The sequence below is a fragment of the Hyaena hyaena genome, unplaced genomic scaffold (assembly GCF_003009895.1).
Source record: "Hyaena hyaena isolate Hyena2069 unplaced genomic scaffold, ASM300989v1 scaffold_29, whole genome shotgun sequence".
NCBI lineage: Eukaryota > Metazoa > Chordata > Mammalia > Carnivora > Hyaenidae > Hyaena > Hyaena hyaena.
This window is the reverse complement of record NW_024080661.1, coordinates 1964991-1991371: the sequence shown is the minus strand read 5'-3', so window position 1 is coordinate 1991371 and position 26381 is coordinate 1964991. Positions and strand designations below refer to the sequence as shown.

The following is a 26381-nucleotide window of genomic DNA, read 5'->3' as shown; positions in this document are numbered from 1 at the left end:
TATATATACACACATATATACATATACAAATATCTGAGATAATGTGTAATTCCTATTAGGAACCTTTAATTGGGAGAAAAGTTTGTAGTAGGTAATTTTTCATTATGAATGGTGCAGACTACAGAATAATGTGAAATAATCTTTACCAACTATTATTTTTATGAAATGATTTTAAAACACCAGTTACAGGAATTTCACATTTCATTGACACAAACTCATTATTACACATGTGGCCTCACCTGATGATAGTTGTGCAGACACAATGACAGCACATCATGGAGGTTAACGTCTCATTACAATGACAGCGCAGTTTGAAGGTGCAAGACTACAAATCTTTTGGTTAATGTGACTTTACGCATAACCTATTATTTTTTCCCCTTTGATCATATCCTTTTTATCTGCTCATGTACCACTCCCTTACCTTAGGGAAGATATCAGACAGTATTATTTGAAAATTGGCCTTAAATTTCACACAGGAAAGTTTAGTAATGTTTTTGTCTTTGCAAGTCCTTGTCTGAACTAAAACAGAATTTAGAGCCAGCCATAAGATGGATAAAGGGAAGTGAGAGAAATCAATTCATTTAGGTAAGATAAAAATGGCCGGGCTATTTCTGGACTCACCTTTACCCACTGGTCTGGTTTGACATTTTTCAAAACCACATTCATCTCTGGCTTGTCCATCAGAATTTTCAGTTTGGCATGGTTAGGGTCTTCACTAGTAGAGATTGTGATAGGAACCATCCACTGGGGACAGTCTTCTCCTTAAGCAAGAGAAAAACATATAGAAAACTTGAAAAATAAATTTGCCACCGGAAGAAATAGAAGGTAAGGTGGAGAGAGAGGACTAGCATCTTACATATGAGCTTGAATCTAACTGTTAAGCCAACAGCTCATTTTCAATGGTACATAAACTCTTCCACAACCCAAATAATACTAGTGTAAAGGCAGAGAGAATTTATTAACAAAATCACAATAGCCTAAAGAAAGAAAAAGAGAACAGTTTCTTTAGTTCTAGTATCACAAACATAGTGATTTTAACTTCATCATTTCCCTTTACAGAGTAATAGAGACAGTAATGATTTTACTGTAAAAGAAATTTCAAGTAGGTGAAAGTTCTCATACAGCATTTAAAAATAGTCTAAGGTGCAGTTCGTAACAGGTATACATAGTGAAGCGTTGATTTCATTTCTGAGATAGACAGGATACACCCTAGAGCTGATGGATTCCATCACTAAAAAGTCATAGTTAACCTACAATGCAGATTACAGATATGAGGCAGAAAACAGAAACTGTGACACTTAGGGATTTATTTTAGACAATAAACTTGTCAGCTGACTTGTCAGACAGATTTACTTAAAAAGTAATTCTAAATGCTAAGGAAGGTTAAGGATGAAAGGGTGTACCTCTTAACCCTAGCAGAATGTACCCTATTTTGGAGAGTGGAACATGAAAAGGATAGGGGATTCTGATATACACCTCCCCCTACTAAGAATTATTGTTTTAAAGGAGGTGAAAAGCGTACTTTTAATTTCCTGACCCAAAGAATCTAATGATCTGTAGAAATACTTGAAAAGCCAGAGCTGAGCAGTAGTTAGTATAAACTCATGGAATCCAACTATTTTGTTTGAATTCCTACTCTTTATCTCATTAGACAGGCGACCTTGGGCAATTTAACTGACCCAGTGATGCCTCAGCTCGTTCATTTGTAGAAAGGAAATACTACTACCTATTCAATAGGGTTGCTGAAACTATAAAATAAGGGTCAGCTATACTGCTTTAGCACAGTAACTGGTACATAATAACTCTAATAATCACTGTGCTTTATTTATTTATTTACTTACTTAGTATGCCCAAGAACTTAAAACATTAGCCACCCACACAAATGTGCAGCAAGGCTTCTTGTAGGGAGTAAGGATAGAGACATAGCTTCTTGGGTATTCCTATCCTTTATTCCTTGTAGCCTCCAATTACATACAGAGACACGGAATTTCAAAAATCGAAGAATATCAAAACACTACAACTACCTCATGAATCTCCTTTTTTGATTTCCTAGATTTCATCTATATTTTATTACCATTTCCTTGTTTTTATTTAATTCTATTAAAAATATTTAAAAAATAAGTAATTACTTCCTGTTAATTGGCACACTACTGGAATGGTGTCCACATTCACTCATCTCCCACTTACAGCCATTTGCTTACCAGCATATGGTCCACTGGCACAGAACTTTCTTTGGGACAACCTCAATAATCTGTCATCTTCTACCTAAAAAAGCATAAGGCTATTAGTAATTGCATCACTACTTTTTTTCTTTTTGGAGGGGGCAACACTTCTGTGACAAAATAGAAGGTGAAACCAGTACAGCCAAATAAATGCCTCATGAGAACACCGAGTGCAACAGAGATGAAGAGGATGATAGTACAGAACGGGAGAAAAGGCGCTGTTTCTCATTTAGGCCTCCAAATAACAAGACTCTAAATAAAAGGCCTGTTCTATGTATATGGCCCTTCAGAAGGGTTATGTATACAGACAAGAACTTTAAAGTGTTACCATTTTGACAAGGATACGTAACAATAAATAATACTTCAAGTTGTTTTAATCTTTATAGAAGGTTATGACTTAGGCTCTTCTGCTTCCAGAAAGTGGCAACCTTAGATTAGCATGTGGACTTAATGTTCAGAATTCAAAGTTTTAGAGTGACTGGTAAACATGAAAGAGGCACACATCTTGTTCCAAAGGATGAGCTTTGCAATGAAACACACACAAAAAAAAAAAAAAAAAAAAAAAAGATGGGGAAAAATTGCAAAAACAACTAAAAAACCAAGAGCAAAAAAGTCAAGAACATATTTAAAAAAATACTTTGCAAACATGCAATCATCTGTTTTACTTATCATTTGTTAATATGTCCTAGAATATTTTAAATAATACAATATATAACCCAATTCACCCAAATTTAGCATCACCCAAATTCAATGTCAAATTAGGCCAACGACCTTTAGGAATAAAGTGACTACACGAGACAGAATTGAAAAGCTAAAAAATTTGAGTAAAGAAACAATGACCAGGGGCGCCTGGGTAGCTCAGTCCTGTTGGGAAGACAACTCATTCTGAAGTATACCTCTCTGAATTCAGGTAACAGTTCAACTAATAATAGTGCAATTCTAATCAAAAGTCACATTGCCACCCAACCAACATTAAAACTAATTTTAGGGCAGCAGGCTGGTTCAGACGGTGGAGCATGGGACTCTTGGTCTAGGGGCTGTGTTTGCACGCCACACTGAGTGTAGAGATTACTTAAAAATAAATCTTAAGCGGTGCCGGAATGGCTCAGTCAGTTGATCAAGTGTCCGACTCTGGATATCAGCTCTGGTTGTGATCTTGAATCGTTGGGATTGAGCCCGGTGTTGGGGTCTGCACTGAGCACAGAGCCTGCTTGGGATTCTCTCTCTCCCTGTCCCTTCCCCACTCATGCTCTCTTTCAAAATAAACATTTAAAAATAAATGAAGAAATAAAATATTTAAAATATGCTAATTTTTAAGAGTGATATTATAAATAGGTGTTGAATTTTCACAATGCTTTTTCTGCATCTATTGAAGTAGTTATGTGGTTCTTCTATCTATATCCTGTTAATGTAGTGATTATTAATCAATTATTATATTATAATCAAGTTTTTTTTAAATGTTATACCAACTTTACAGTCCTGGAATAAACCTGACTTGGTCATTTCAGAACTGTATCAAGGGATGCCAGGCTGGCTTAGTTGGAAGAACATGCAACTCTTGATCTCAAAGTCATGAGTTCAAGCCCCACGTTGGGGGTTGAGATTATTTAAATAAATAAACTTAAAAAAAAAAAAAAAGAATTACATCAACAAGTGTACAGTGTTTTCCTTGGGGACAATAAGAGTAGACAACATTTTGTTTTCTACTACAAGTATGCATGATTTTAATGATGGCAGGGGAGGGGGAAGGCAAACCATTTAGTATACAGATAATAGATCACCAAGAAAACAATGCAAGGGCTAGTTTAAATCTTACCTAGAATACTTAAAGTACAGAAAAGCAAATTTGGTAACACCGACTGAATTCTGTGTAATACAGGAGCACACAAATTGGAGGAGTTTTTATAAGGTTACCTGTTCTGCTTCCACATAAATGAGGGGAAATCCCATTTGTTTGGTCCAAGTATTCATCACCGCTGCTATAGGTTTACCACTAGCATTTTCTAAACTTTCCCAGAGATCCTCTAGAAGATAAACACAAAGAAAATCTGAAATGTTTACATTTTTATTTGCTGAAACTTTATATAGCTCCTGACACTACCTTGCTAACCAATTCTTTGGTTCTTTCAGGTTCGTGAAATAGGGGGTGAAATTAATGTCCCCTTGCCTCTCCATTAAATAAACTCTATTACAAAAACCAGTCTTATAGCTTAAGATGCCCTTAATTGTTCCAATTTATTAAAAAATCACAAATTATTTTTTTAAAAAATCACAAATTACAGGAGTGCCTAGTTGGCTAAGTCAGTAGAGGGTGCAACTCTTGATCTCAGTTTCATGAGTTCGAGCCCCATGTTGGGTCTAGAGTTTACTTTTTTTTTTTTTTTTTTTTTTTTTACAAATAGTTTATTGTCAAATTAGTTTCCACATAACACTCAGTGCTCATCCCCACAAGTGTCCTCCTCCATGCCCATCCCCCCTCCCCCCCACATCCATCAGTCCTCAGTTTTTGTCAGCATTCAAGAGTCTCTCATGGTTTGCCTCTCTCCCTTTCCCCCACCATTTCCGCCCTTCTTCTCCCCCTTGTTCCTCCGTCAAGTTCCTCCTAATCCTCCTATACGTGCAAACATATGATATTTGTCCTTCTCTGCCTGACTTATTTCGCTCAGCATAACACCCTCAAGGTCCATCCATGTTGCTACACATGGCCAGATTTCATTGTTTCTCATTGCCATGTAGTATTCCATGGTATAGATAAACCACATCTTCTTGATCCATTCATCTGTTGATGGACACTTAGGCTCTTTCCATGTTTTAGCTATTGTGGAGAGTGCTGCTATGAACATTGGGGTACATGTGCTCCTATGCCTCAGCATTTCTGGATCCCTTGGGTAAATTCCTAGCAGTGCTATTGCTGGGTCATAGGGGAGTTCTATTGTTAGTTTCCTGAGGAACCTCCACACTGTTTTCCAGAGGGGCTGTACCAGTTTACATTCCCGCCAACAGTGTAGGAGGGTGCCCGTTTCTCCACATCCTCGCCAGCATCTAGAGTTCTCTGATTTGCTCATTTTAGCCATAGAGTTTACTTTTAAAAACAAAAATCACAAATCATATATAGTAAAGAAAAGGCAAACAGGTGAGTTCAAACAAGATAGCAGAAACAAACATATTCAAGATCACCACTAAACATCATCCACAGACTTAAAACCATAATATCCATTCAATTAACAGGTTAAAAAATACTCAGTGCTCTAAAGCTGAAGTAAAACTCATATGGTCAAATGGCACTGGTGGCACAGTAAGCAAAACAGCAACACGATGAGACACACGCTATAATGGGGGCATGAACAGAGGAAAAGCCCTTAAGGAAAAATCCAAGGAAAGGGCGCTTAGGTGGCTCAGTTGATTAAGCACCCAACTCTTAATCTGGTCTTGGGTCATGATCTCATGTTTGTGAGTTTGAGCTCCGCGTTGGGCTCTGTGCTGACAGTGAGGTGCCTGCTTGAGATTCTCTCTCTCCCTATCTCTTTCTCTTTCTGTCCCTCTCTCCTGCTTGTACTCTCTCTCAAAATAAATAAACTTTTTTAAATATTCAAGGAAAATAAAGTCTTCACAAGAGTTGGCTTCTGGCCTGCATCTTGAAGAGGAATTGTTCACCAGGCAGACAAAGGGAGAAGGGCATTCCAGGTAGACACATAAATTGTCTATATACAAGGAAGAAAGTATAAGAAAAGAGAGAAAACATTACTAATAGCAAATGTTCAATAAGTTGAAGATAGAGGGTATATCCAGCAATGAGGCTGAAACGGTAGGCAAGGGCTGACTGGCTAAGACTATGTGTGGCTTGGGGCACCTGGGTGGCTCAGCCGGTTAAGCATCCGATTTCGGCTCAGGTCATGATCTCACAGTTTGTGACTTCGAGCCCCACATTGGGCTCTGTGCTGACAGCTCAGAGCCTGGAGCCTGCTTTGGATTCTGGGTCTCCCTCTCTCTCTGCCCCTTGCCAGATCGTACTTTGTGTGTGTGTCTCTCTCTCTCTCTCAAAAATAAATATTTAAAAAAATTAAGAAAGAAAAATACTATGTATGGCTTAAAATGAATGGACTATACTGTGAAGGGACTGAAGTATCTCAAATGTTTTCAGTTAGTAGGTGATGCAATCAGGCATTCCCTTTAGAAGGATAACCCTGGCTAGCCTCAGAGCAAGTAAAAACTGAAGAGAGTGGGGCAAGCATTAAGTGGTAAGTTAGGAGGCAGCTGCGGAATTCAGTAGAGAGATTGTAAAGGCATGAATTAAGGCAAGGGTAGTGAGGAGAGACAGGCTAAAAATGATGGATGCTAACTGCAGTGTATTTGAACTGCCAACTGTCTTTAAAAGCTACATAGGCGGCCTTGCTTTTCAAAGTGTGGCCTAAAAACTAGTGACACTGGCTTCACCCGGGAGCTTGTTAGAAATGCAGATTCTCAGGTCTTACCCCAGATCTACTGAATTAGAAATGTTTTCACAGACCCTGGGTTATTTCATGTACATTGCAGCTTAAGAACCAGAAAGTTCTTTCCTCATGTATTGTGTGTGTGTGTGTGTGTGTGTGTGTGTGTGTGTGTATGCATACTAAAGACTCAGAAATTTTGTAAGAGCACATTCTTCTGTAACTCTGCTTTAAGGAACAAAATGCCTATTTCATAAACTGAGATGGACATTTATGGCAGGTGAATATGGGGGTGGGAAGAGAGAGTGTCAGGATTATGTCATGTCCTGAACAGAGAGGAAGACAGATGTACATATATTTTTTTTAATGTTTTATTTATTTCTGAGAGAGAGAGAGAGAGAGAGAGACAGCGTGAGCAGGGGAGGGTCAGAGAGAGAAGGAGATACAAAATCTGAAATAGGCTCCAGACTCTGAGCTGGCTGTCAGCACAGAGTCCGACGCGGGGCTCGAACCCACAAACTGCGAGATCATGACCTGAGCTGAAGTTGGACGCTTAACGGACTGAGCCACCCAGGTGCCCTGATATACATATTTTTAATTGACGGGTCATAAACCTCAGGAACAGCCCATGGCCGGGCCTCTCTGAATTTTTGTCATTCTATTAGATACTAACGACCTTACATAAATCTTGTTTTCTAAACTATTTTTGTTCACTGAAGAACTCAAGACTCCAACTCTGGTTCTTTTTCATATTCAATCAACACTTACACCGTTATTCTTTCTTTGGACTCCCGTTCACAATATATCACAGACCACTATACACTAAAAATCTGAAACCTTACTTCATTGAAACTCTGTCGTTCCACAAGTTTACTCCTAAAAATGGTTAATTTGCAGCAATTTTAATGGCCAATGGTCAATAAACAGAACTCTTCAGACTCTTGGAAGTGGCAGGACACCGAGCTATGGAGACCAGACTACTAGAGGGCACCAGAAGGCTAATGGGCTCTGATTCATGTTGATCCATCACTTAACACACAGCACCAGATAAGTCAACTCTATTTCCTATCTATCACATGGAAAGTTAAGCATTTAGAAAAAAAATTAAATGTCCTACTCTGGATAGAATGCTAACACTTATCTCAAGCTATTAAAGATTACCTGTGGCAGCATTCTTTTGTTGGAACTTGGTTAAATACATGTTCATTCCTTTCTTAAAGTCCTGAGAAAACACAATTTTCAAAATCCAGGAGATTAAGACCTTGGAAATTACAGTGTGTCTGCATATAGTGTGCTCAAATTACCTGAGTGTCAAATTTACTGAAAAGCACATATCCCTCTAATGTCTACTGCCTTTTAAGAATGCAGACTCTTTGCCTCTCTCTTTTGCTTTTAAGTTTTACCAGCCTCCCACACAACCCCCAAACATGTTACACATCATTCATCTAAGAGACCACAAGAGTCAATATAAAAAGAAATGAAGGTATAAAACAGATCAGAGTATATTCTTCTAGAATCTAGAAAAATTACTTAGGAACTTAATTTAAATAAAAGCAGACATGTTTTTCCATGCAGAAGTCTATGATTTCACCATAAAAGGATGGAAGATTTTTTAAAGTTGCTTTCTTACCTTATCCCCAATGTAGTCATGGAGCATTCGGATGACAGATGCACCTTTGCTATATGATATGGCGTCAAATATCTCATCGACTTCAGAAGGATGTCCCACACTGACCTGGCAGACAGTGTGATTCAGAGTTATAACAGGAAGCAGACAGTCTGTAATACTGAGGCTTTCTAGGAAAACCCTCCTAACTCATAAGATACTTTTCTGCCTTTAGCTCACTGATAAATGCATAATGATGATCCTTAAAAAGCAAGTAACTAATACTAATAAAGTGGAATATATGACATGATCCCCATCATCTCTGAGGGTCCTGGCTCCGCTTTGCTGGGAGGCAAATCACTATGGATCTGTTTACTGGAGGACTGGAGAGGGAAGAAGGGAGAGATGAAAAACATTTTATTTCTTGCAGGTAATTGTAATAGCTTACAATTATATAGGATCCTGGTTAAATATATCAAAGTAGACTGTCTAGTTCTTCAGAGGCAAACTTTATTCCTACAAACTAGCTGAAATAAGGATAGGCTAAGCCAAGAGAAATAAAATATATATAAAAACAGACAATGACAACAATAAAAAATATACATTCAGAATTTTCTTTGAAATAAACAATGGAATCAAAATGTTCCCTTAGGCATACTGCCCAATAGGCATGGTTCTCTCATACTATGCAGTAAAATGAACTTAGTCAATGTTTATGGGTACATAGCACTTGCTTCTACAAAGATCAAATTTTTATACTGCCTACCTTAAAAAGAAACATAATTAGAACTTAATCTTGTGAGATTTTCAAGACTGATAATATAGGCTATAAAAACAAGTGAATTGCTCATGTAATTTTCTTTTCTTTTTGGAGTCCTAAGTATCTCTATAACAAATTACTTATTTTTTCATTAATTTGAGAGCAAAGGCCGATGGCTGAAAAGTATGGCTCACTTCAATAGGATGGCTGTTATCTAGAGCATCAAGTTCCTGGGCACGCGTGTAATCGGCAGAAACAAACTGAGTCCAGATATCATACTCTGGGAAGCAGTGGTCTACACACAGATATTCAATCCATGATGCAAAGCCTTCATTTAACCAAAGATGAGTCCACCATTCCTAAAAACAAAAGAAAGAAATATGTAAGGAAAACAAAATGCTTTTCATTCCACTAACTTGAAAAACTCACGTCTCTTCCACTATACTCTACAACTTACAACTTAATAAACCAAAATTCAGTGAAAAACATTTAATAAATAACTCACATGTCTGAACAAAACAAAAAAAGGGTTTAAAGGAGATGCTAAGAAGGGCCTACTGGTGATACTGGCATTATGCCTGAGGGACATTTCAAAACATAGCTAAGTCACTTTTTATTACCAAAGGTAGAAAAGATGTAAGGAGAAGGGGGTGGGGGAGGAAGCGCTTATATGGAAAAGGGGAAGGGAGCAGATACATGTAGGCAAGAGCCTAAACTGTCAGGAAAAAGTTGGTTTGATAAACCAGAAAGCTACCAGGACCAAACAAGGAAAACTGGGAAGGATTTTTATAATGACTGAGAAAAATTACTATCAATTGACGAGTTAAACTTTCTAGATGAACAGAAAAGCAATACCGCTTATATAAGGATTAGGTAAAATTAACAGAAATATCATGGCAGTAAGTAGTTCAGTAATGAATGTTGTTTAAGTATTTACAGAATACAAAATTCTCACCTGTTAATAAGAATTAATAGTAGAGTGGACACGGAAAATAAATGAGTCACAGACAAAATCAACTTTAAAAAAGATCAACTTTTTAGAAAGAGACTGTAATCTAAGTTTCATTAAAGTTGATTTGCTCTCTTAAAGAAATCAATATAAGAATCCATGATAGATGCTAAAGGACTAATGCATTGGTGAAAAACTGGGGCGCCTGGGTGGCTCAGTCAGTTAAGCAATGGTGAAAAACAAAAAGGCATTCAAATTCTGAAAAGATCAGATATTTTCAATATTAAGTGATGAAAGGCTATTTGTCTAAGTGCTTTGTGAGCTTATTTAACTAGTAGCTTCCACGAAGATAAGCTGGTACAGAGCTAGCTATTCACCAACCTGTCATTAAGCCCTTAAATTTCAGTTAATGAAACAACTGACATCTAACAACTAGAACGATTACTCAAATCCAGTAAAAAGTTGTTTAAAAGCAATTTGAGAATGTGCACATTCCACCTACTAAAATGTACTGATGGTAGTTTACTAGCATACTTAATTCCACATGAAATTATATTCCAAAAATTTTTTCCACCCCAACGTAAAATTTTAAACATCCAAAGCAAAAGGACATGGTTTAATTTCAAGGGCTGGCTTTCTTTAAAAACTCTCAGACACGTAACAGTTGTTAAATGTCTTACTTTCTTGCTTATTCCTGTGACATATGGACTCAACTAACATCCAAGTCAGGTTCTGCTCTTTGGCAGCCTAAAATACTATCAGGGAATCTGGCTGGCTCCAGCCTCTAGTTCTTCCTCTTCAGAGTACTTCTAGTTCACGCGTTAAACCCTGTGCTTCCAGGCTCTAACACAGCTGCCTGCCATAGCCATAGCTAGCACTTATTTAGAGTAAGAGGGAAATGTCAAAACTTAAGGACAGAGATGATTTATTGCAAACATTACAATAAACAACAATGTCAAAAGGCCAGTTGGAAATTTTAATACATTTTATAGTTATTCCTTTCTTTGCTTTCATTTCTATCAAATTTCAACTTAACATGTTAGTCAATGAGAAAACTGACCCCTAAACACATTTTAGCCTAATCAAAGATCGTGTTGTTATTCATCAGGTTACTTTTCAGCTGCTGAACTACATAATAAATATCCTCGAGAAACTAGGGTCAACCTGGCATCTCACTGCATGGAATCTCTGTACCTAAGAGATCTCTGTACCCTTTCTCTCACCCAAATTAGTATCATGACTTCCCATTTGTAGGCAAATCCTACAACAGTTTAGGAAGTGTTTTGTGTTGAATAAAGACTGTCCACATGTCCACATGGTTAACACGGAGATTTTGGTAAACACTTTTCAAAGTGGATTTTCTAAAATAAAGATTTTCTGATTAATTATTTTTTAGCACAGTGTTCTAGTCAAACCTGAAATACTATGTAGCCAAAATAATGTGCAGCAGGATGAAGATAAATATATTTGAGCACTTAAAAATATTAAATACCATAGTAACAAGATTTCCAAACCATTGATGGGCGAGTTCATGTCCCACAACCAGAGCAACCCACTGGCGTGATGAAGAACAGGAGTTTTTTGGATCGATAAGCAATGCAGTCTCCCTGTGTGTTCAAAAAAAATTTTTTTAAACAATAAAAGTATTGCAATAAAAGCAGGCATGCACAAATGGGGGAGGGAGATTCAAATAATAAATAAGACGGTCAAGTTAGGCTTTAGAGATGTCAAGAAAACATTTCCTCCAAGTATACAGAATAGAAAAGGCTCCAGAAGATTAAAGACTATTCCAACATAATTCATACAACAGAAGATCAAAGGTGTGACACAAGTTTAGTCATCAGTCTGTAAACAGGACAGCTGCTTGAAATTTTAAAAAAATTTAGTCTAAGGGATTAGGGGTTATTGTGCTAGACAGAGAGAGGACAGTCCTTCCATTAAAAGAAGGGGATTGGCAAAGTGGGGAAAGATGCATTCCACAGTCCCCAAAAGAACACTAAGCAGGCTGTCCAAAACTTAACTCAATGAAGAAGGCGGGGCAAAAACTTGTTTACAGACCTGGCTTTAAAAATTATACAACCCACATGTTTGTATTGTGGTGACAGACATGTAAAACCCTGGCTAGAAAATATTAAAGCAGAGAAGGTTCTTCAAGCTGGAAAAATAACTATGAAACTCCTGGGAGGAAGAGAAGGCACCGAAATGAGAAACTCAGCCAAAAATATATCTAAAAATGTTACTAATGCCAGATGCTCACTTTAAAATCTTACTATCTCAGATAGTAGCACCAGAGGGTGTTCATGTGCATTCCTGAAATGTGCACAGAAGTGGGGGAGGTAGGAAAATTTATAGCAGATCATAAGGCAGAAGCTACTCAATTGCAAGTAGGAGTGAAGCTCTTATGAAATCAGTGATTGAAAAGAAAAGGCAGGGTAATACATTAACATACCTATAAGTAACAAGGCCCCAGTTCTCCATGGCACCTTCATAAAATAAATATAAACATTTATTGATATATGTCACACTTCTTCCTCAAAATCGCAAAATTCAAAAAAGTTATTACAATTCAGCAATAAAATGAAATTTACTTTACCAGCTGCAAAGTCTGCAATAGCAATGAGATCAATTTTAGGTAGAGGATAAGGAACATTGAAGTAGTCCTTATAAAAAGGCAGGGTTTTAGCAGCAACCTACAAAAGTATAAACAAAAGAACCACCTGATAAATATTTCACTGTAGTTCCTATAGAAATCCACACAGGAATCCTGTTGCAAGCCAAAGCATCTCAAGTTACTAGAAACCAACCCTGGGGAGCCCTACCTCCAGAGACTACCTTAGTCCCAAACTTTGTTAATGCTAGCCATTTATAACTTGGTATGAAAACTATATAACATATTTTCCCACCCACTGTCTGGATAAATAAATTCCACTCTAATATTCTCTTAATCATTATCTTGTAAAATGTTAATATAACACCAAGGTTGGTAATTCCAAAATTCTATTAAAAATAAAATCAAAGTAGCACAACAAATTTCAGACTAAATTATAAATAACTGTACTAATAATTGATCAGAAATGTAAATTCCCCAACCTGGAGTTATGGACTGTTGGAACAATCCTCTTCAAGTACATTTACCTCTAACGCAAATTTTCCTTGCTCGGCTTTGCCAACAGGGGTGTAAACACGGACACACACACCATCTTTTGACCTTGTTTCTACAAAGTCATATTCACCCACAACAAATGCCACCAGATATGTAGACATGACAGGTGTGCGGGCAAACTTCACTTCCACTACATTTTCATCATCAGGGTATGGTTTCCGATCAATTACATTCTTTAAAAAAAAAAAAGAAAGAAAGAAAACTTAAACAGGTTTATATTAAATACCATAGGGCAAATACTAGCCATAAACTGTGTTGCTTGCCTCTCCTTCCCCCTTTCCAGTACTGCTTACTTATCTATCCCAGTTCAACCACTGCTTTTATGCTGTCAAAATCTCTCCTGTTAAGAAGGACAGAAGCGCCTGAGTGGCTCAGTCGATTGAGCCTCAGACTTCAGCTCAGGTCATGATCTCGCAGTCCATGAGTTTGGGCTCCGTCTTGGATTCCGTACTGACAGCTCAGAGCCTGGAGCATGGTTCAGATTCTGTGTCTCCCTCGCTCTCCGCCCCTCCCCCACTTGCTCAGCTCTCTCTCTCAAAGGTAAATAAACATTGAAAAACATTTATTTATTTAATTTATTTTTTAATGTTTTATTTATTTCTGAGAGAAAGAGGGACACAGGGTGAGCAGGGGAGGATCAGAGAGAGAGGGAGATACAGAATCTGAAGCAGGCTCCAGGCTCTGAGCTAGCTGTCAGCACAGAGCCCGACACAGGGCTCGAACCCATGAACCGTGAGATCATGACCTGAGCTGAAGTTGGATGCTTAACTGACTGAACCACCCAGGCGCCCCGAAAAAAAATTTTTTAAAAAGAAGGATATGTTGGGGCGCCTGGGTGGCTTAGTCGGTTAAGCATCCGACTTTCGCTTAGGTCATGATCTCGCGGTTCGTGGGTTCGAGCCCCGCGTCGGGCTCTGTGCTGACTGCCAGCTCAGAGCCTGGAGCCTGTTTCAGTCTGTGACTCCTTCTCTCTCTGACCCTCCCCTGCTCACACTGTCTCTCTCTCTCTCCTAGAAATAAATAATAATAAAAAAAAAAAAAAAGAAGGATATGTTAAGAGGTTGGGGGCTAATGTGTTAAAACTACCAAGGATCTGTGAGAGAAAAGAAGCAACTTTCCCTGATGTTTTAAGTAAGGTACTGGGATGTTTTAAGTAAGACCTCAGTGCTTTTCAAGTGAAAGAAGGATAGAAGACAATAATTATTACTGAAGTGTAATTGTGAAACCTACATTTCAAAGGGTACAGATTTCTAAATTTAGTGCATCCTCTATACCAAGGCTTGTTCTAAGCAAATTTGTGGAAGAATCTCCACTTTACCTATAGAGTTCCTAATTTCTTTAACTCTTTTTCCTATTCAGGTTCTGTTTCCTTAAGATCTCTCTATTCTTTCTTCCAAAGAAAACTTATTCAAGACAGAACTGATAAATTCATTCATTCTAAATTGTAGAATAATATCTCAGTTAAATATATTATTCTCTTTTCTAGGAATATTCAAGAAGAGAATGGCATTATAGCTATGGAATTCTCCCTACCAATACATGAGGTAAAAGCCAGTTATTTCCAGGTACAGTAGGCTTTTCCAAGTGCCCCGGATTCATATTACAGGCTATAGGGTACTTGCTGTCTTAATCAATATATTTCAAGTGGTAAATGCTTACTCTATTTATGAAAGAGATCAATGACATCAGTGAAAAGAACATATTCCAAGAATACACATCAATCAAAAACCTAAATACACACTTCATTATATGGCTATATCTTTTAGCATTATTAATACGAAAGTCAGATTTTTTTCTCAGGTAATATTTATTAAACCCATCACTTACTTAGTTTTCCAAATTAAAGTTTATAAGGAACTTCTTCCATGAGGAGGGAAATTCCAAATAAGGCAACTTAAAAAAAGAGAGCTTACTGGATATAAAGAAAATTAACATTTGTGTTCCCATTCTGTATCAAGCATTGTGCTAGGTATTTTCCTCCTATTCCATCTAACCAGCAAACAAAATATTCTAAACACTTACTCAGAATTTAAATATACTTACAAACACATACATACCATATTTGATAAAGCTACTCTGTCTTTAGGAACAACCAATGAGATATCAAAAGTTGCTTTGATGGCAGGCTCATCCCAGCAAGGAAAAGCCCTCCGGGCATCCGTAGCCTTAAGAGAAGAATATGAAATATAAATATTACTGGATTAACCGAACAAACTATTTCACAAAGTAACAGTCATTATCTTATTTCTATCATCCATTCCTTCACTTGTTTAAATATTTACTTTCTACTCAGTGTCAGGCAACAAGCAAGGCAGTGAAGACAGAGAAAACATGAGACTTACTATCCCTGCCACATCAGCAACCCAAAACAAACAAACATAAATAGTAAACAATAGTCCAGGTATTAGGTCTACAGCAGATCTTAATAGTATATAGTATTAGACTGTTTTAGAATTTTTTAATAAATTTTTTTATAGTTTTTATTTATTTTTGAAACAGAGAGAGACAGACCATGAGTGGGGGAGAGACAGAGAAAGAGGGAGACACAGAATCTGAAACAGGCTTCAGGCTCTGAGCAGTTGGCACAGAACCTGACGCGAAGTCAAATGCTTAACCAATCGAGCCACCCAGGCACCCCAGAATATTTTTATTTAAACAAAATATTTCAACATTTCAAAAATTCACTGCAAATGGCTTCAGCAGTAATGTTAAAAAACACAGCACAGGAAGATCAGCAAGTACACAGTAAGGATTCAGAGCTGGAAACATAGATAGGTTGCTTCTCTGGCTTTTCTTAAAAAAAAAAAAAATTTCCTCCAGAATCTTTGATGTGCTTTGTTCTTCATCCGAAATGACAGCAACAAGAATACAGACAGATGCTCTTATCAGCTCTAAACAGGTCATTCGTTTTAACGGCATTTACATATACTACATATAAAACTGCTGACACCTGACCTACTTAAAGAGATCTCATTTTTTCCTTTAAAAAAAAGAAAGAGCAAATTTGTTTTTTAAGAAAGGCACCTAGGTAGCTCAGTCAGTTGAGCATCTGACTCTTGATTTTAGCTCAGATCATGATCTCCCAGTTGTGAGCTCGAGCTCCACATTGGGTTCCATGCTGAGCATGTCATCTGCTTAAGACTCTCTCTCTCCCTCTGCCCCTTTCCCTCGCTTGCACTCTCTCTCTTTCTCTCAAAAAAAAAAAAAAAAAAAAAAAAAGGAGCAAACATGTTAAGTAAAATAAAGTTTAGTGGTTCAGTAGAATACCAGTTATGAAAGACACTTTAATGAAACAGAATGAAAGTAAAAAAAAAAAAAAAATCATAGAACCAATTAGTCAGAAGTAGAGAAAACATAGACTTTTGGAAAAAAGTTTCTCCAAGGAAAATGTTAGATGGCTGATTGCACTCTCAAAGAAGTTAAATAAATGATGGATTCATTCTACTTACTTATTTGAAAAGTAAGTAAGATTATAAGGAAAGAAATATAGCACAGAAAACTTTTAAATTAGGAGCAGCAGCAGTAGAGAAATGAATTTTTACTAGAGGAAATTAAATGAATTAACATGGATAATAAGATTTAAAAGTTGCAAAAAAAATTTTCTCAATATACAAAAGACAAAGTGATGAAAGCAATCAAAAATTCATTTGAGGAACAGATATTAGACATAAACCAATATGAAGAGAACAGAGTAGAAACCACAGTGGTAATGTAATAGAAGAAAACTTTGCTATACTGAAGACCTGAATGTGGACATCAATAACGTTGACCAATTATTATGTAAAAGTTAATAAAAAGTGAATACCTGGTTAAAGTTTTTTAATTAAGTACAAGAAAATAATTTAACAAGCAATCAGGAAGGAAACAAAGCAAAACAAAATAATATACTGTCCTACAAGGGGAGAAAAGATATCCTCCAGCCTACATCTCTATTTCTCTCCCTCTATAATGGAGACAACTGGCTCAACATAAAATAAAAATTCTGAAATCATGAATATAATTATGGCCAAAGGTGCCTAGCCTGAAATAATCATGCAAATAATAGAACAGAACTTTGTCAGAATGTTTATACATTGAGATCATAATATTTTAGAGAAGAAGACCATACCTCAAACTGTGTGACAGCAGCATAACGCACCTCTCCAGAAGGGGTAGTATATTTACTTCTATAGAAGCCTTTCATTTTGTCATTCAGCTCTCCAACAAAATCTATCTTTAAGGTTCCTGTACCTGTGATTGAAGATGAATGAAAACCACTTTAATATAGATATTAAACTCATTATTAAAAATATGTCCTTCAGACACCAACTTAGTTGACTCTTTACAATGTTTGAATCATTCTTTCCTTTCTCAAACACTTCTCCCGGCAATGGAGAGAATACAGTATTTACTAAAGGAAATGGCAAACTAATTCTAAAGTAAATCTTAACATCATGTTTAGGGTGACTGCTTAGAAAGGTAACTACTTAGAAAGTTCTTTAACTATATTAACTTAATCTCAAATCACCAATACATAAAGATAAAAACAGGAAAGGAAATGAACATTTGTTAATAAATGTATGACAGGCTACTGTGCATGGTGCTTTAAAAATATTTAGAAACTTGGAAGTAGGTATAGTCTCCATTTTTTTCAGATGAGGAAACTGAAATTGAAAAGTTAAATAACTTGCCTAAGATCACACGATTAGTAAATAGCAAGAATGAGATAAAAATTTAGGCCTGCTTAATCCAAAATTCATGTCCTCTGCCAATTATGCCATACAAATTGGTCCACTGAGATGAGTTCATGCCAATTACTCTATCAGTAAGATAAGACCTTATCTTTTCAATCCAAATGGAACACTGATTCCCTATTGCTGTAAAGAACTATATATCAAAGATCAAGGATTTGGCTGGCAAAAGGGCATAAAAAAAACTCTTAGTCACCTCAGTCATTTGAAATGATAATGTTAAAGAAATACATTTAATCAATAATTACTAAATGCAAATAAAAATGCAACTTGAATATATATTTCATTGTTGTATAAGGGCAAACCCAGATTAGACAAAATTGGAGTTTTCTTGAGTATATATACTTTCTCTGATAACAGAAAAAAGATTATAATTATTATCTATTTAGATGCATGACAAAACAATAATCCCATTCTACATTTTATAAATTAAATCCCTCCTCCCCCAAAACCAACCAGAAAAATGTTGACTTTGAATTGATTCTTTTAAGTGCTTATTTATAACAGGAGCTAGAGCGTGGGAATCCAACAAATCAAAGACATAGTATGACTATAAAGTAATTAGGCAATCATTCTAAAACATTTTATATCCTAATGTTTTAAACTGTCATTTTGGAATGCCATAGAGCAATGACCCTGACATTGTTTAAAATGTTCTTGACTCTTTATCTCTCTGACATATTCTTGGATGTTCTCAAAGTCAAATCTTCCACTTTGCAAAATTCAATCGATTTTTAAAAATTTTTTTTAATGTTTTTTATTTATTTCTGAGAGAGAGAGAGAGAGAGAGAGAGAGAGAGAGAGAGAGAAAGCAGGGGAGGTTAAGGAAGAGAGGGAGACACAGAATCCGAAACAGGCTCCAGGCTCTGAGCTGGCTGTCAGCATAGAGCCTGACATGGGGCTCGAACCCACGAACCATGAGATCATGACCTGAGCCGAAGTTGGACACTTAACCGACTGAGCCATCCAGGCACCCCCCAATTGATTTTCTTAAAAAGTCCAAAAGTCACAAAGAGTCCAAGTCTACAAAATAAGTGAATGAAAAATTGCAAATTGTTTTTAGACAAAACACTGTGGTCTATTAAGTATGTCAATTAAGTAATTAAACTGATTTTCATATGTACCTCAAACTCATTCTGAAAGTAATTTCAAGTGAAAATTTCAGACCTTTGTGGCTAAGTCATCATTCAACAAAGCTTCATATTCTTTTTTTTCCCTAAATAAGCTCTGTACCCAACGTGGGGCTCGAACTCATGACCCCAAGATCAAGGGTCGCATGCTCTACTGACCAGCCAGCCAGGCACCCAAAAGTGCCCTATTCTTAAAGTAATCATGCTGGGAAAAAAACTGAAGCTTATTTGAATAAATGTTTATGACTCCTATTTTTTAAAAATCCCCTTCTGTCTGAAGGGGACAGTTATTACTTTCTTAAAGAGAATGACAGATTTCTGGGACAGTAAATCAAAACACAATAAAAGAATGTGAAAGAATTCTAAATGAGTGATACTAAATGATATATTTATTTATAGTATTATACACGGAAGAATTTAACTATATAGTATAAAATTTCTACCTATTTTCTTTAGGAATTCACTAATCTTTAAAAAAGCAGATATATTCACATTAATAGAGTTTACGAGGAATATCTAATAGATTATAAAAACCCACTACCTTTAAAGAGAAGTATATGATGGAATTTTATGTTGCAATTCCATAATGGAACTGGCCAATCTGTTTTCACTAGGTCAACTATTAAAATATCTTTTATGAAATTCATACTCCATGGGAAATCTACTTTTGCCTTTTCCTATTTGGAATAAAAATGGATTTAAAACTCATAACTAAATAAGCAAGGCTGGTTACACTTTTACTCAGTTTTAAATCTCCAAGGCCATCAAACCATAACAAGATATTGATAGTGACCACTTCCAAAAAAGTGACATACTAAACAAAATACAAAGTATTGGAAAAGGTTATTACCTGAAATTCAAACAAACACAAGTTAAAGTTTTAAAAAATCATTAATAAATGTAACTAGTGACACATTATATGATACTAATTACAAAATACACTAATATAGTAGAATTTTAGGGCAAAAACAGGAGAGAAAAGACTTCTTAATACGTGTCAACTTATCAAATTTACAGCACACTGAAGAACTGAATGCCAGATTGTCTAATTCTATACCTGTTTGTGTACAAAATCTACATTGTTCCTCACATTAGACACCTTATTTCAATATCCAGTGTATGCAATACTTATCTACTTAAAATGATAAACCTTTTAAAAACTTCTAAAACATACAATAAACTAATTTATAAGTTAAACAACAGAAAAAGTGCAACTTCTATCAAAAACCTTATTTGGTTTCCTGCTTAGAAGGATATAATTGCTGTAAAACCTCATGTAGACCTTGAAATACTTCAATAAAAATTTAATGAGCTGACTAAATGCTAAAAAATTAGACAGATAATTAATTTGTTTAAAAATGGAGTAAAGGTCTCTGCCTTCATGTCACCATTTCCTGTGATCCTGTTTTTCACTCTTCGAAATGTCAGTATCACCTAGTGTTTTTCCAAATACACACCACTCTGTAGGATCCTTAACAGATGATTCTGAGGTTGTTGTGAGCTTACAATGATCATAGTAATTTAACCTCTATTCTAGAATGTGCCAAATTCAGAAAAGGAAATGTTTTACTGAGCTATGAAATAGCTGGCATGACTGTTAACTCTGATGAGGCTAAACACAGAGACTACTAATGTCCTCTCAATATATTCTCCATATTTATTCCATTATCAGAAGAGAGAATGCTTGTGCAACCTATTAAAACTCGAGGGGGAAACATGAAAAAATAAGGACATCATTTAAAAAAAATTTTTTTTAAGTATTTATTTTGAGGGAGAGAGAGAGCAAGCACAAGCAGGGGAGGGTCAGGGAGAAGGGGAGACAGAATCCCAAGTAGGCTCAGCACCATCACGCAGAGGCCAATGCCTAGAACTATCATGACCTGAGACAAGATTAAGAGTTTAATGCTTAACCAACTGCCCCACCCAGGCGCCCCAAGGACATCATTTTTAAAGCAAAGAAAAAGGGTAATTGTGGCCCAGAGAATCTTGGAAAAATGTGAAAGCCAATAATTTTCGAACAAATTTTTACAGATGTTCAATAATCAATATAGTCGCATCTCAAATAAGATAATTTCTTAATTTTAATATTTATGTTACTTATTTATTGTTGTATTAGCTAAAAATCTCCAAAACTCTGTCAAATTATAGTATACTAAAGGTCATAACCTCCTCTGACCTGTTCCTGCTTTTATTAGGAATGACTTCACAATTTACTATGTCTGTTATAAACAGTCCTCATCAAGAATGATGCAGCTCTTATATACTGATAACTGACCTCTTTTATTTACACACACACACACACACACACACACAGGAAAAGAAGGTTACAGAATATGATGTATGGCATGCTAATGTCTATGTTTTTTCTGTTTTTTTAAATATATTTTTAGGTTTGTTTATTTATTTACTTATTTAGAGAGAGAAAGCCAGCGAGGGAGGGGCAAAGAGGGAGAATCCCAAGCAGACTCCACACTGTCAGCACAGAGCCCCATGCAGGGCTCAAACCCACAAACCATGAGATCATGACCCAAGCCAAAACCAAAAGACGACGTTCAACCGACTGAGCCACCCAGCTACCCCTAACGCCTGTATTCTTAAATAGTATATACAGAAATGTTTACAAAACTATGAAATAGTTTTGAAAGGATACATAGGAAACTGGTTGCTTTCGAGTAGAGCTGAGTTAGAAAGGACTAGAATGGCAAACACATTTCTACTATATATCATTTGAATTTTATTTTTATTATTATTTTTTAAACTTTTATGTTTTATTATTTTACAGAGAGACAGAGCAAGGGAGCATGCATGGGGGAAGGGGGGGGTTCAGATAACCAGAAGCAGGCTCTGTGCTGACAGGCTGATGGCAACAAGCCCAATGTGGGACTTGAACCCCCAAACCACAAGATCATGACCTGAGCTGAAGTCAGACACTCAACTGACTAAGCCATTCAGGTGCCCCTTTATTATTTTTTTTAATGTTTCTTTATTTTAAGAGGGAGAGAGAGAGACACACACACACAGAGACAGACACAGGGGGAGGGGCAGAGAGAGAGCAAGAGCGAGAGAATCCCAAGCAGGCTTCAAGCTGTTTAGTGCTGAGCCCTATGTGGGGCTCTATCTCACAAACCATGAGATTATGACCTGAGCAGAAATCAAGAGTCAGAAGCTTAACCTCTCAATGGAGTCAGCCAGGCACCCCAACTCTGTGATTTCTAAATACCTTGCTTAAATAGCTATTTCTTCACTTTTCAATTTTACACTTTATTTTCTTCTTACTATAGAAAGTAAAGTTGTAGCTAAATTACATCTCCCCTTCCTACATCTTTTATGAAGAATTAAAGCTTTTTATGACCATGCAAATCTGAAAATATCTTTACCCTCTTTAAGTTCACAATTTGGCTAAGCATAGAATTAATTCTAGGTTGAAAATCATATTCATAATTTTGAAGAAATGGCATCATTAGGGTCTAGTTTCCTGATGGTCTATTCCTTTTTTTAAAAAATATTATTCATTCAAGTATAGTTGACACACAATGTTACATTAGTTTCAGGTGTAAAATAGAGATCTGACAAGTCTATAAGCTTTGCTGTGCTCACTACCAGTGTAGCTACCGCCTGTTACCATACCACCTATTACAATGCCACTGACTATGTTTCTTATGCTGCGCCTAGGATCCCCCTGCCTTACTCATTCTGTAAGGGGAATCCAGTATCTCCCATTCCTTTTCACCCATTTTGCCCACCCCCACTCTCCAGTCTACTGTTATTCTGATTCCTGAACTTGAAAGGTAACCTGCTGGCCTTCCCTCCTTCCTCCCAACCTCCTGACTCTGGGAAGAAACAGTTTGAGGGCCTCACTTTTCTAAGATTTGCATTGCTATGGGATTTTTTACATTTATTTTGTCACTATTAGTGGTGTATCTTTTCAGAATGAAGATTCCAATCCCCTCGGTTCAAAGGAATTTTGTTTGTGTCTTTAATAATTTTCTCTTCTCACTTCCTCTGTCCGCTTCTACTAGATGGATGTTGGTTCTGATAGATCGGTCCTCAAATCTGTCTACCATTTGTAAGATTCCTCTATTTCATTTTCCAAAACTTCTATTGGGTTTTTTTTTTTTTTTAAGTTTTTGTTTATTTATTTTGAGAGAGAGAGAGCACAAGCGTGCGTGCAAGAGGGGGCAGAGAGAGAGAATCCCAAGCAGGGTCTGCACGGTCAGTGCCCAGCCCCACAGGACCTGAACTCATAAGCCAGGAGATCATGACCTGAGCCTAAATCAAGAGTCGGATGCTTAACCAAATGCGCCACCCAGGCGCCCTGAGTTTTTTATTTCTATTGTATTATAATTTCCAAAGTTTTCTTGCTCTAATTCTTTCTGTTTGATAACATTCTGTCCTGTTCTCGTTTAATGAATGTGCTATTAAGAGTATCTCTAAGGATATTCATTTGTTTTGTGGGCGTTTTCTGACTTTTTTTTTGGTCTTTACTTCTAGCAAGTTCCTATCTTTCTATTATTGTCTGGTTTTTTACTCTTTCATAGAAGTTTAATCAAATATCTGGTTAACTGTTACCCCAGTGACTTTAGGCTCAGCTATGCTATTTGCTTCAGCCAGTGAAATGAGAATGGACATCAAGTATACCACCATTCATGCAGAAGCCTTAAATGTATCTTTATGATTTGTCTCTGTCTCCATCCCTGAGCTGCAGACAGTAGCTGCTTACTTACAGGTGCCAGAATGAGAAGAGCTGTGAGCTGAGTGGAGCTCTTAGGCAAAGGTGGAGAGACGCCTACAGCAATCCTCAGGGACATGGGCAAGCAAGAATTCTCTGTTGTAAGCCACTGAGATTTGTCATCTCATTTGTAGATTAAAATGCATGCATATACTTATACATACATAAAATATTTCTGGAAGGATTAACCAGACAATGGAAGGGGTCAGAGGAAGAGAAATCTCAATTTTAATGTTACATTCTTCAGTATCTTTTAATATGTGTTCATGGCAAAACATGTATTTTTATAATAGTTTCATAACAAGAAATCCTAGTTAGAAAAGGGCAAAATGAAAAGAGCACTGAAATAAAAGATGAAACTTCTTCAATTTAAAATTTTTCTAGGGGAGCCTGGGTAGCTCAGTCATGAGTGTCCGACTTCGGCTCAGGTCATGATCTCACAGTTTGTGAGTTCAAGCTCCATGTCATGCTCTGTGCAGACAGCTCAGAGCCTGGAGCCTGCTTCGGATTCTGTGTCTCCCTCTCTCTCTGCCCCTCCCCCACTTGTGCTCTGTCTCTCAAAAACAAATAAATGTAAAAAAAAATTTTTTTTTAATTTTTCTGAAAACACTATTATAGTAAGGCAATATATTACCAGTATAAAAACTATGGAAACTGGGGTACCCAGGTGGCTCAGTTGGTTTAGCTTCTGACTCCTGATTTCAGCTCAGGTCATGATCTCACAGTTCAGGAGTTTGAGCCCTATGTTGGGCTCTGTGCTGACAGTGCAGAGCCTGCTTGGGATTTTCTCTCTCTCTCTCTCTCTCCCCCTACCTCCATCCCTACCTCCCTCCCTCTCGCTCTCTCTGCCCCTAACCTGCTTATACTCTGTCTCTCAAAATAGATTAATAAACATTTTTTAAAAGTATGGAAACTAAAAAAAGGTATAAATAATAAAAATAAGCAATATGTCAACAACCAGACATAATCATTTTATTTGTACAATTTGAGGGATATGATTCATCACCCTGTATATGTAATTTTGTATTCTGCTTTTTGATTTTACATTATAATAAGCACTTCAAAGTGTTAAGAATTTATAAACCTCACTTTTAATTGCTATATATTTTCCACCATACTGCTATGTCATAATTAGCTTAATTATTCCCTTAGTGTTGGGTAAATATACTTATTCTAATTTTTTACTATCTTAAGTAACGTCTCAATAGACATTTCTAAGCATCAAGCATTTCTTGAATTTATGATTTTTCTTTATTATATATTCCTATTACCAGAACCGCTGAGTCAAAAAACATGAACATGTTTAGACATGTTTCTTTAAGTTTATTTTTTCTGAGAGTACAAGAGAGAGCACGAACAGGGAAGGGGCAGAAAGAGAGGGAGAGGGAGAATCCCAAGTAGGCTCTATGCTGTCAGCACATAGCCTGACAGGGGGCTTGATCTCACAGTTTGTGAGATCATGACCTGAGCCAAGATAAGACATTTAAATGACTGAGCCACCCAGGCGCCCCAAGCTTTTGATACATATTTCCAAACTGCCTTCCAAATACATTGCATGGATTTGCACTCCCACCAGCAATATCAAAGAAGTCAAATCATTAAGAATCCTTTTTTTTTTTTTAACTTTAGCTTATATAACAGAAAAAAACAGGTATAGCAGAAACTGCTGTTTTCATATTTCTCATTACTAGGAAGCCAACTATCTTTTCACATGTCTTAGTCATTTGCATTTTCTTTTATACAAATTATCTGTTGCTTTAAAAAAAATTTTAATTCCAGTTAATGCACAGTATTATATTAGTTTCAGATTTACCATATAGTGATTCAATACTTCCATACAACACCCAGTGCTCATCACAAGTGCCTCCAACTGTTGCTTTTCAATTGATCATAAATCAAAGTCATAGTGGTTTACCAATTGACTTGTATGTAATTTCTTATACTACATTAAGCTCAGAGAGTCTTCTTTTTTCTTTGTGCTTTAATGCCTGATAATAGTACCATATCAACAAATATTTCCTTCCATGCTCTCCCTTGCATAATATACATCAAAATCATTGGTGAGACATTCACCTCAGACATGTAGATTCAATTACTGAAAGACAGAGCTGGGTAACTGTAGTTTTAAAAAGTTGAAACTAAAAAGGTGAAAAACAATGCATTATGTTCTAGGACAGAATGATCGTTAGCTTTGTCGTCTTTTTTCCTGATGGCCCCAAAGCTGTAATGATCCTCTTTCAAAAGCTGTCTTCATATTTAATCTGCTTAAACCAGTGAGAAAAAAAAATGGCAACAAATTTCCTTGGAAGAAATAAGATGTCACTATTCATCATGGGATTTTACAAAAGCCACGACTCTTACCTGTTTGGAGAGTACTAGGAAAAGACAAGGTGACTTTTTCATCTTCATTCTGATAGTTAAATCCTGTAGCATGTATTTCTGGAATGGAAATAAAAAACATTACTTCACAAATCTGACTGAACTAAGACAAAATCTAGATTGCAACAATTAACATTTTTAAGAGCAAAATCTCTACTTTTTTTTTTTTTTTTTTAAGTAGGCTTCCCACTCAATGTGGGGCTTGAACTCACAACCCTGAGATCGAGTCACATGCTAGATCTATCGACTGAGCCAGCCAGGTGCCCCTAAAACTAAATATTCTTTT

General features: G+C 36.5%; 1 protein-coding gene across 1 annotated transcript in view; it reads right to left on the bottom strand.

Moving 5' to 3' along the window:
* Positions 1-26381, bottom strand: part of NPEPPS (aminopeptidase puromycin sensitive) — a 95873-nt gene that overhangs the window by 16717 nt on the left and 52775 nt on the right. The window contains exons 3-15 of the mRNA XM_039227959.1: positions 26078-26155; positions 17236-17357; positions 15185-15292; positions 13100-13300; positions 12558-12654; positions 12414-12447; positions 11457-11571; positions 9210-9374; positions 8280-8384; positions 7811-7871; positions 4137-4246; positions 2202-2265; positions 622-761 (exon numbers count right to left, since the gene is read on the bottom strand). Coding sequence (XP_039083890.1) covers positions 622-761; positions 2202-2265; positions 4137-4246; positions 7811-7871; positions 8280-8384; positions 9210-9374; positions 11457-11571; positions 12414-12447; positions 12558-12654; positions 13100-13300; positions 15185-15292; positions 17236-17357; positions 26078-26155 — 1400 coding nt within the window. The remainder of the gene's footprint in view (positions 1-621; positions 762-2201; positions 2266-4136; positions 4247-7810; positions 7872-8279; positions 8385-9209; positions 9375-11456; positions 11572-12413; positions 12448-12557; positions 12655-13099; positions 13301-15184; positions 15293-17235; positions 17358-26077; positions 26156-26381) is intronic.